Genomic DNA, 12,054 nt, shown 5'->3' on the forward strand with positions numbered 1-12,054 from the left:
GGCAGCTGGGAAATTGACAAAATGTCTAGCCCCATGTCAGATTTCAAAATTGAATATAAAAAAAACTGTTTGCTCTTTTGAGAAATGGATTTCAGTGCAGAATTCTGCTGGAACAGCACTATTAACTGATTCATTTTGGAAATTTTTTTTTCCCATGACAGTATCCCTTTAATAAGCAGTTGAATGTGCATTCAGAACTGGATCCACCACTGACTCTCAGGGCAAATGGCAGCTGCCCCTATCTGCCATATCCCTAGGACTGCTCTGCTGTAAACTGCACGCGTGTGTAAACAAACACATGTTTTAAAACCAGTCCATACAACAAATGCCATAGCTCATTTAGGGCTCATTTATGAACACAGGTGTCATGTTTTTTTAACCACAATGCAAATTTTCCACATATATACCAACAGCATTTTGTAATAAAACACATTATTAACTACTTTTTCAGACCCACCCACCTCTCACTGATTTTAACAGTGTATATGAAAGAGCATTTTTGGCTTGCAAGAACAAAAATATATTCGAGGGAATGTTAAAATATCCCCATTACGCTAACTTTGAGTGTTCCTCGATGGGTAATTGGGTCGTAATGGATGACTACACAATGAAAGAAAGGCCATCATTCACAGCACTGCTGAGATCTGTAAATAAACTGGAGGTCTCTGATGTGAGAAGCCCCCGGGCTGATAATGCAGTTGGGCAAGTGCTGAAAGGAAACACATGTTATGTGGGAGGTGACAAGCACTGCTAATATCACAAATTCTTTGGTTGCTCAGCGTGAGCTTTTAAAATCGATTCTATCTCTCAGCAGGGTTGAAATGTAAGTGGGATATAAACTAACAAGGATAGCCAACAGGTCAATTCAGGGAGTTGTAGTTTAGCAAAAGAATATTGTGGGGTTGCCTGGCAGGTGAACCGACTTACAGGTGAACCATCCCATTAATGACGCGGGGTACTCATCTGTATATAATACACAACTATTGCTTCTAACCCTTATATCAACTGTCTTCTCCACATTTGTATATTGACTAATCCACCACTCAGCGGATCTTCTCTTGCCCGATGTGTTGGAAAGTATAAAGGGGTCTAATTCAGGTAAACAAATAGGACGGTTTCTTCATTTGTAAGTTACGTGTTCAGACATTCCAGTCAACGAATGGACATTTTTCTTTCTTTCAATATGTTTAATTCCACTGGCTTAGTTAATTTTTGTTATTTTCAGTTTATTGTTGTCAGTCTCTTAAAGGAGAAGGAAAGCTACGGGGGGATTTTATTGCCAATAGATTAGCTGCAATAGTGCAAGCTAGAATGCTATATTTATTCTGTAGAATGTTTTACCATACCTGAGTTAAAAGCTCTAGAAACTCTCTGTTTGTTTAGAATAGGAGCTGCAGTATTAACATGGTGTGACATCACTTCCTGCCTGAGTCTCTCCCTGCTCTGGGCTCAGATTACAGCAGAGAAGGGAGGGGTGGGGGGAGAGGAGCAAACTGAGCATGCTCTTGCCCAGGGCAAGGAGGTTTAAGCTGAAGGCAGGAAGTCTGATACAGAAGCCCATGTGTACACAATAGAAGGAAAGAAATGCAGTGTTTCTTTTGACAGGGGACTCAGAGCAACATTACTTTGGGGGTTTACTGGTATATTTAGATGGACCTTTCTGATAAGGCTTACTTAGTTTTAACCTTTCCTTCTCCTTTAAAATTGTATTCCGTTTTCAATCTCACTATGCCATCATATTGAATACATGTCTTTCTTCATCTGCATAATATTTGCTGTCATAATGTTATTACTTGTTTAATATGAAAATCAAATAAAACATTTTCAAAATAAATAAGAAGTGAGGGGATTCCCAGTCCTACAGACGTTGCTATGAGTGGGATGCTCATAACGCTCAATCAGACAACCTCTTGCCATTTGCCCACCCATAACTGGTATAAATAATCCCCTCAATTGCTGATGATCGACATCTCACAATATAAAGCAGTCGGCTGAGAATTGTATTTCAGCAACAGCTTTGGGGGGAGTATATAACTTCCCTAGCAGCCATCATCACAAACTGTAGTGTAAAACAGCCCCCAAACTCCTTCTACAACTTCTAATCTTGCCCGATGGGATTCTAGCATTTGTCTTGATCCAAGTGCAGAAATAAAAAACAGATGCCGAGTAGGCTGGGTGCCAAGGCATGCCTTCTTTATCACTTATCTTCTCTCTTGTTTTATCACTTCTTCACTCCAAAGCCTTTACATGAATCACCTTACGTAAACTAGTCCATCTGCAGCTTTCTAAACATGACACTTCATTCTTTATGCTTTTCTCTGGGACCAGCCGGGGCTGTAAATGCTCTGCTTAGTGCTTAGTCTTCTTTTGCAATCTCTGTTCCTTAGTCCTGTGCTATGTGCTCCTACACACCCAGTAAAACACCACTATCCTGAATAACTTGTCTTTTTTATAGTTTTTAATCAGTTTAATACCCTCTTCTATTAATTCAACTCTAGAACTGTGCACAGTAGTATAATACATTTTTAAGAATACGACTACTTTTTAGCTCCTTAGCCTTCTGATGCATATACAAGGGCTAAAATTTAAAGGGGTTGTTCTCCTTTGAGTTAACTTTTAGTATGATGTAGAGAGTGATATTGAGACAATCATCTGAAATAATTTTTTATTATTTGTGGTTTTTGAGTTTTTTAGCTTTTTATTCAGCAGCTCTCCGGTTTGCAATTTCAGCAATCTGGTTGCTAGTATCCAAATTACCCTAACAACCATGGATTGATTTGAATAAGACACTGGAATATAAATAGGAGAGGGTCTGAAAAGACAGATGAATAATAAAAAGTTGCAATATTAATAATAATTGTGTAGCCTTACAGAGCAATTGTTTTTTAGTCAGTGTCCCCATTTCAAAACTGGAAAGAAGAAGAAGAAGAAAGCAAATAATTAAAAACTATGGAAAATAAATAATGAAGAAAATTGAAAAGTTGATTAGAAGCAGTTATTCTATAACATACTAAAAGTTATCTTAGAGGAGAACCTACCCCTTAAAGATATGACTACTTCTTATAATACTGAAAGCTCAAAAGGCCTTCTCCTGCCTTCTGATGTATGCACAACGGCTGAGATTTAAATATGTACTTTACCTCTTTAGTATGCTATATAGAATGTCCTATTCTTAGCACATTTTCAACTGGCTCTCATTCAAACCACTGGCTGGTTGCTAGGTTAAATTTCACACTAGCAACCACATAGCTGCTCACATTCCAAACTGGAGAGATGCTGGACAACAAGCTATATCATTCTAAATCAAAGGCCAACTGCAAATTGTCTGGGATTATCACTGTCTACATCATTCTAAAAATGAATTCAAAGCACCCACTGAAACAGTTTTTTACTAAATAAATATTCCCTATGTGTTTCATTTGTGAATATAACGATGGCCAAAGTGAGAAAGATATATTGATTTTTCATACAATTCAATCAACCAAAATTTGATAAAGAGGCCCACATAACACAGAAACCCCTAATATACCCATTACAGTTTCCTGTTTCTTCAAAAAATATGAATAAATGCCATTTCTATGCTGAAATCCAGCTGTTTAACAGTTCTTCTTTTTGTGCATCATTTGAAATCCTGGCTGGGAAGGAGGGACTAAATGTTACAAATTGTAACAACTTCTCCACAGTTTACAGACAGCATGCAGGAATACATAACCCACAATGCATTGCACTGTGATGTTCCTTTCCTTATTGAAATCACGTGTGGAGGGAATTGTGGGGTTTGGAGGATGCAGTCTAAAGAAAGCTGACTGTTGATACAAAGTAACAGTAGTCAGCCAGCTCAGCAAAGTAGTCAGACGCATCAGCAGGAGAGCAGGGGGCTAGGCTTAGGGAACTGTCAGAAACCATTAAATATCATGAAAAGTCTGCATATTTTTCAATTGATGTATCTTGCAAAGTTGCTTGCATTTATATTTACTTTTCAAAAAGCTCAAGTTATGTTTTTTGTGGAGTTTCCCTTTAAATATGGCGTATCCAAATTTAAGTCATTAAGGTATTCTGGAGATCTAATGTTATAAAACAGTATCACTCTTGGAAAGTAGCTTTTACCATCTCCAGGGTCAATGATTTCCACAGTGGCAACTTCTGGAAATTCAAGAGCAGCCATAACAGGCTCCGACAGAACAATCTGGAATGTTTCAGACTCTTCGTATTCGCCGTCAGTCAGAATGCGCACTCTCCAGCTTGCGGTTGTTTGGCCGGGATTGAATTGCACTTGCTTCTGGGCCTTCCCTCTGAAGTCTTTATCCTTTTCTGCCGTCCCATCAACAGTACCAATACCTTTAGGCAAGAGAGGGTTGAAATATGTTAGAATAGGGGGTATAGTGGTTTGTAAATAAGAAAGTGATGCTTAACACAATGCAATCAAATCTGATCACCTTTTTGTATTTATTTATCGATTATTATATAGTGTCTATTTCATTTTGTAATTTCAACTACACTTTTGTCTTTAAAAATAGCTACCTAACTGACAACAAAGGAGTATATATATATTAGGGATGCACCAAATCCACTTTTTTGGATTCAGCCGAACCCCCGAATCCTTCACGAAAGATTCGGCCGAATACCGAACCGAATCCGAACCCTAATTTGCATATGCAAATTAGGGGTGGGAAGGGGAAAACATTTTTTACTTCCTTGTTTTCTGACAAAAAGTCACGCAATTTGCATATGCAAATTAGGATTCGGATTCAGTTTGGCCAGGCAGAAGGATTCGGCCGAATCCTGCTGAAAAAGGCTGAATCCTGGCTGAATCCCGAACCGAATCCTGGATTTGGTGCATCCCTAATATATATATATATATATATATATATATATATATATATATATATATATATATATATATACACACCATGATAACTGTCGCAGAATATCATTCTCTACATCATATTTAAAGTTAACAGAAAGGTGAACCACCCCTTTAAGAGACTAGTAGGATTTCCCAAAGCTGGAACAGAAAATACAAATATCTCTAAAACCTCAAAAAAATTTAGTTTTTCATATAATTACTAGTGGGAAACCCACCCCCCCCCCGAAAACCTCTTAAAGTCTGAATGGCTAAGAAAAAAGCCCAATAGGATCAATGCAGCTCCCATTGACTTCAATAGAACCTCAACTGTTTTTACTTGGAGAAGTTTTATATTAGAGTTTTTTGTGGTTTTTACACTTAATAAATCTCACATTTTTAGAGTTTTATAGAAACTTTACAAAAAACTTGAATTTTTAGAGAAAAAATACGATTCGGGAAAAAAAAGGAAATCCGAATGTTAGTAAATAGGCCCCTTATCCTATAAAACTTGGTTTCCTTCCAAGTATTCATTCACATTTAGACACAAATGAGAAGAGGGTACCCCCCCCTCCCCTCTTAAAATGCTTTTAATACTATATATTGCTCATTTTTAGGGGACAGAGATCCTCCCTGCCAAAGGGCTGTGTGGTGGCCTCGGGCTGGAACAGAAGCCTAAAACATAAGGAGCTGTATTTTTTGCTGATCAATGGGGCTGATAAGCTGATGATGATGTTTTCCACTGCTTCCTCCCATTAGAACTACAGGCACAGTGAAGTGGAGATTATGTACCTGGTGTGTGCCCTTAAAGCTCTCAGGAGCTGACCTGCCGTGACATATTTATGTACTTTCCTGCATTAGAAATGCCCAGCCCCTATACCAGTGGTCCCCAACCAGTAGTTCGTGAGCAACATGTTGCTCTCTAACCCCTTGGATGTTGCTCTCAGGGTCCTCAAAGCAGGTGCTTATTTTTAAATTCCAAGCTTGAAAGCAAGTTTTATTTGCATAAAAACTAAGTATAGTGCCAAGTAGAGCCTCCTGTAGGCTGCCAGTCCACATAGGGGCTACCAAATAGCCAATCACAGCCCTTATTTGGCACCCCAATGTACTTTTTCATGCTTGTGTTGCTCCCCAACTCTTTTTACATTTGTATGTGGCTCACGGGTAAAAAAGGTTGGGGATCCCTGCCCTATACAATGCTCAAACTGGAGAAAATGCCAATCAGCATTAAGTTTAGAAGAAGAAAAATCTCCAATAACAGATTACGAGGCAGCCGCTCTCTCCTTCTCCGATTCCCGGAGTGATCATGAAAGGAACTGTGACTGGTGAATCAGCCCGTTAACAGAATTTGTTGAAAAACACCCAGCAGGAGCCAAAAATAAATGTCAGGCTGTAGAACATGATAGTGTGTTCATTTCTACCATTTGGCTCATTGGTTACTGATTACTTTTCAACACCTCTTGTATCAGCTCTGGCTGCCAAAAAGTCTGAAAAATAAATACAGTAGACTATTTCAGGGAATCAGGAGGTATGTCACTACTTGACGAAATCAGTTCACAGCAGAATTCCTGGCAAGCATTGCATTCTTGCTGATGTTTGCTTCCTTCCACTTCTCTAATATCTACAAATTCTCATTTGCTAGCCAACTGGAACGGCACCTCAGGGAACACAGGCTAAGCCGTGATAAACCTTCTCTAGCAATTTACAGCTCTTTGGGGGGGGGGGTCTTCCAATATGGCAGCCACGAAACCAGAGTTTCATTTTATATGTTATATGTTACCATGTTTTTTTGGGCAAGTACTACAGTGGTGGCTCCAGAGTTCCAAGTATTCTCAACATGCACTCATTGGCAGCTTTCCATTGCTACCATCTTATAACAAAAATATGTATATAATTGGCATGCATTTTGCTAGGTTGGCCAACCCATTGCATGTTAGTTACATCCATTAACTCTCTGGAAGAAAACAATATCCTACTTTGGTTTTGAACTTACAGCATCCAATTAAACTGTAATTTGTAACAGCCATAAATATTGGGCAAACACTGATATGTTCTTCTAGATGCTTCTGGAAGCTCCACCTGAAGGCCCATAAAGTTTTCGAGGTGAACATTTAAGAGTTATCCTCAGGACTTCTAGATATTTATCTAGTAATAAAGCTATATAAAGGTGACTGAACAACATTTTCTGTTACTATGTTATGACCTAAAGTGGGCAACATTTATGGTACAACCAAATGTTGTACCGTAAAGGTGGATTTAACTCAAAAAGGGTGAAAACCATCGTTTGCAGACAGAAACTACCAGAATGTGTCCTCAGTTGGACAATTTATGTATCATACCAATAAATAAACAATACGGCAGAAATTCTACTTACTGACAAATGATGTTTCTCCTAAGTACCCTCTACGCTTCAATATAACCTCTAAATGTTTGGCATCTTCATTCACCAAATAGTATTCCTTCTCTATGGAAATCCAAGCCCAGTTCAGCCGGAAGTTCTGATTCTTTAGCTTATTCCCTCCTATAAATAAAATAAAAAGCAAAAACATGTTTACATTACAGAAACTTCAAGTTAGACAGCTGAATCTACTGAGAACAGCATACATGATTACACAGTACATATTAAAACATAACAACAATGTCCTCAATTTTGCAAAAACATATTCTTATCTTTAGATCTTCACCGAAATAACCAGAATGCCAAGACTGCTAGCATTCACCTCTTGTGGGACAGCCAGGCCAAGAGTTGGCAGTCATGGGTTCAATATTACAGTACTGTGCAGTGCACTTGAATTCCTGGCTATTCTATAGCTGTTGCATCTTCAGCCCTGACCAAATGTTCTCTAAATTCTTACACAGGAGTTACAGTATAATTAACGAGACACAGAAACGGTAAAGAATGATGGTTAACCAAAAGGCAAAGTTAAAAGGATTCATACAGCTTATAAGAAGATAAAGCTTACCAATGGAAACATGGAGTCTGGATGTACATACCCCAGAAAGTTGTGGCAGGCACATACAGATTCATGAGTAGGTGTTTAAATGTTTATAGTCTAGAGGTGGAATTACCAGGCCAAGTTTGGAAGGCAAAGATCAGAAGGGTAAATGTTATCACACACTGAGAACTTAAGGTGGCCATAGACGCACCGATAATATTGTACGAAACGAATTTTACAAACATTAGTGAGTGTTTATTGGGAGACATGTCCACCAACATCAGCAGAAGACTTGGATATCGGTCGGCTTGTCGATTGGGCTGGCCAGGAAATTTGTATCTGGCACCTTTGTATCTGGGGCCTTTGTATCTGGTGCCTTTGAAGGGACCTGAACATGGGCCAATGTTAGTGAAGCTCCACACGTGTTTACTGTGCTACCTTTTCTGCCTATAAATAAACACTTAGTTATAGCCCCCTGGCATTGATTATTATAATGAAACCCAACCAGCAGTATCTATCTATCTATCTATCTATCTAAATATATACTGTATATATGTTTCCCATTTCCAAGGTTGAAAGGCAACAACAATTGTTCTTAGCAAAAGCAAGAGAAACCATGAATTGTGCACGTCCCATTTAGGTCAGCCGCCAATCATGCATGCACAGCTACCCTGAATTCTTTGGAAAATTAATAATGAGAAAAGTCTTATCAGCTAAAGCCGGAAAAGGAAGACATGAAATACAATTAGGTTTTTTTCCCCTTCTTTATACCAATTAAGCTTTTCGTGAAAAGACAGGGAAATGCATCACTGATTTCTTTATCTTCCACAGGAAAAATAGCTTTGCATTTGCCCTTTTAGCTGTATATAATTTCGGGACTTCAGTGGGGATTATATTTTCAGTGTCTCTATCTATATTCTTTTTGCCTTTTTTTCAGCTAACGCATAAGGAAAACTTCAACAAAGCCTCTTTTAGCTTCATTATAAACCCATCAGAAAATGCTCTTACAAGGAAACTTCATACAGTACTTTGAAAAACTGTAATATTATATAGACGGCACACTTCAAAGATATACATTATCGATTACATTAAATACTTTCTCATTGAAAGCTGCCATACTGCTTAATTGAGCAGAGGTAATAGTGCTCCCAAAAGCACACCATCTACAGACGGCTTTTGTTAACCTTATATATAGTTCTATTGTATCCTACTCTTTGGATATGTCCGATTACCATGAAAATCTGGATTATGGCCTATAATGGCATAATAATAATAATAATACAGGTATGGGATAAATTATCCTGAAACCCATTATCCAGAACGTTCCAAAATACGGAACGAACGTCTTCCATAGACTTCATTTTATCAAAATATTCCAAATTTTTAAAAATGATTCCCTTTTTTCTCTAGAATAATAAAACAGTACCTTGTACTTGATCCCAACTAATGAATCATTATTGGAGGCAACCCCAACCTACTGGGTTTATTTAATGTTTACATGATTTTCTAGTAGACTTAAGGTATGAAGATCCAAATTACAGAAAGATCTGGTATCTAGAAAGCACCAGGTCCTGAGCATTCTGGATAACAGGTCCCATACCTGTAGATTAAAATGCCCAGATGAGTAGTGCAAAAGTTCTGTCTCAATATTACAGTTGATGGTGGATAATCTCAGCATCTGACTCTTATCACATGGCAAATGCTCCTGCAGAAAAACCCTTTGTTGGGATGAATAAAGAATTAGATTTTTACCACAAGGGTTAAAGGCTAATGCTTCAGTGCATTTCAGGAATGATGATCAGTTCCTTTTGCTATCACTCAGTTCAGCAGGCCTGTCCATATGTATGCCATAAAAGCTTTCAGTTACTGGATGGGACATGCCAGTGATTAATCCTAACCCTAAAAAGCCATTGTATAAGGTGTGTGGACAGCTACTCCATATGAGAAAGGCCGTCTCTATATCAGTATGGAATGGATGGGATCAGTGTAAAGCTTAAATGGCATTTACGATGGGAAGGATGGAATTCAGACAGTTTGATAGTCCACTTAGAGAAGAAACCAAGGTGGTGTGAACTCTAAGAAATGTTGGTCATTGCAAAAGCCAAGCCAAGCAGCAACAGGGATGATCACATATGTTGGTTCATAGCATGCATAGACATTCATATATCTTGCAAAGGTATCTCTTATTCTAACCATAAATATATGAGAGTTGTATTCCCTTTAACTGTGACCCCAACCCTGCCTGGTTTCTAAACAGCAGCAGAAACTGGTGCTCACACAAAGACTAGAAAGCCAACCCAAGCGATGTATTTTTAGCCTACTCCATTGACTGGCATGCACTGAAACTGGCATCCAGTTACATTTAGCCTTTGCTGAATGTTCAGTGCCATAAAAACAGTAACAGGAGCATAGAGTCTATGACGTCTGCAGAGGATGTGCAGGAATAAGATTATCAACAGAGGGTTCAGTACACAAGCACAAGGGCTGTGCAGTGGATTTCAATGAGCCGTAGTACTGGCAAGTCATTTCAGGTTATAAACTGTATGGAATATCATACATCTCACACAACCTACGAGATTGTCTTTCGTTCATTCTTTCACACGCATTTAAAAACATCACATTATTTGTCAAGCCTTAGAAATGCTAATAATGGCGCTTAAGGTAGAATTACAGTGGTTAAATATTATTGCTGCAATGCAAACATAAGAAGGTGGTGGGGAACAGAACAGGTCCGGGAAACCTTGGGAGAACTTTTGTTCTAGAATGAATGTCCTAAAATACAAATTTTATCTAAAATATATTATTTATAAGACAGTACTTATGGGCTGATTCATGAAAGGTCGAATTTATGTGAATTATTATTTTTTACTTGAATAAATTAGAATATATTCACAACTTGAATTGAAGGTTATTTAAGAAAAAATGTGAACATCTAATATTCGATCGAATAGTTCCGATTTGAAAATTCGAATCGAGTTTTCCCTCTGAAAATGTCAAGAAGGCAATTAACATATTCAAATGGTTCAACAGACTTGTAAATGAACACGGAAGGTTTTAGGTGGTGAATATTCGAAATAAAACTGTTTCCATGGTCGAGGTGTGATCTCACATTCAAATTGGGGGATTCAAATTCTAATGTGTAAATTCTGACACAAATTTGTTTTTTGAAAATTCACATTCAAATTTACTTATTAAATCTGCCCCTTAGTGTTAATTCAATGGTCTGGAGGAAAGGAATAGCTCGGGGTATTCTGATTGGTGACTGCCAACCTTCCCTTCTCCCTTTGTTTGGCTCCAACCTCGGAGTAGGCAAGCAAAGAGACTGCAATTACTACTGTATCACTAGTCTTCATTGAACTCTATCTGATGACTGAGCCATAGAGGCAGATTATTTTGCATACTTCTTGCACCATTTAAAACTCCATGGGAAATTTTCCTCTCTGGCTCTACAATTAATACATCTTCACATAAGTGCCCTGAAAAAGATCCAACAAGCTAATTCCATAAAGCTTCCCATATTCAAAGAGGCAGATTTATCTTATTTTATATTTTTCATTTTATCAATGTATTATTTTTGCAAGTGACCAGCGTCGGAACTAGAGGTCGGCAGAAGAGGCACATGCCTAGGGCGCAACGGTAAAGGGGTGCCAAGCACGTACCTCTTCTCCCTGGCTGTCCCTAGTTCCTGAAGAGGAATTCCTGCCTTTCCCTCCTGTTGCACGTTATTTGAAGAGACCAAATGAGCATGTCCACACACCGAATCGAATGTGCACATACCAAGGGGGAGGGTGGTTTGGCGACAGTGCTGTGCCTGGGGTGCACTAATGATTTGACCTGGCACCGCCTCTATGCACTGTTTATAGCTACAGGTATGTGATCCGTTATCCAGAGGATACATGAAGGCCATCTTCATTTAAACTCCATTTAATCAAATAATTACAATTTTTATCATTTCCTTTTTACTCTGTAATAATAAAACAGTATCTTGTACTTTATCCCAATTAAGATATAAATAATCCTTAGTGGAGTTAAAGCAAGCCTACTGAGTTTATTAAATGTTTAAATCATTTTTGTATGGGGGGGAATGTTTTATATTTTTTTCAAAGAGCAAAACTTTGCAAATAAAAATTCGCCTGTCGCAATGTAATATTCTTCATTAGGCTTTTATTGCATTGCAAATCTTAATAGCACACTGCAAACCATTAACACCTGCACTGGAGTTTTGTTTTTGTTGCAAAAAACGGTTGGCGATTGCAAAATATTATTACATACACT

General features: G+C 38.1%; 1 protein-coding gene across 2 annotated transcripts in view; it reads right to left on the reverse strand.

Moving 5' to 3' along the window:
* frem2.L (FRAS1 related extracellular matrix protein 2 L homeolog) overlaps nucleotides 1–12,054 on the reverse strand; it is a 133,712-nt gene that overhangs the window by 71,387 nt on the left and 50,271 nt on the right. For both annotated transcript variants that reach the window (XM_018247633.2, XM_018247634.2), the window contains exons 3-4: nucleotides 7,218–7,364; nucleotides 4,108–4,338 (exon numbers count right to left, since the gene is read on the reverse strand). In XM_018247633.2, coding sequence (XP_018103122.1) covers nucleotides 4,108–4,338; nucleotides 7,218–7,364 — 378 coding nt within the window. The remainder of the gene's footprint in view (nucleotides 1–4,107; nucleotides 4,339–7,217; nucleotides 7,365–12,054) is intronic.

This window comes from Xenopus laevis, chromosome 2L, assembly GCF_017654675.1.
Source record: "Xenopus laevis strain J_2021 chromosome 2L, Xenopus_laevis_v10.1, whole genome shotgun sequence".
NCBI classification, from domain to species: domain Eukaryota; kingdom Metazoa; phylum Chordata; class Amphibia; order Anura; family Pipidae; genus Xenopus; species Xenopus laevis.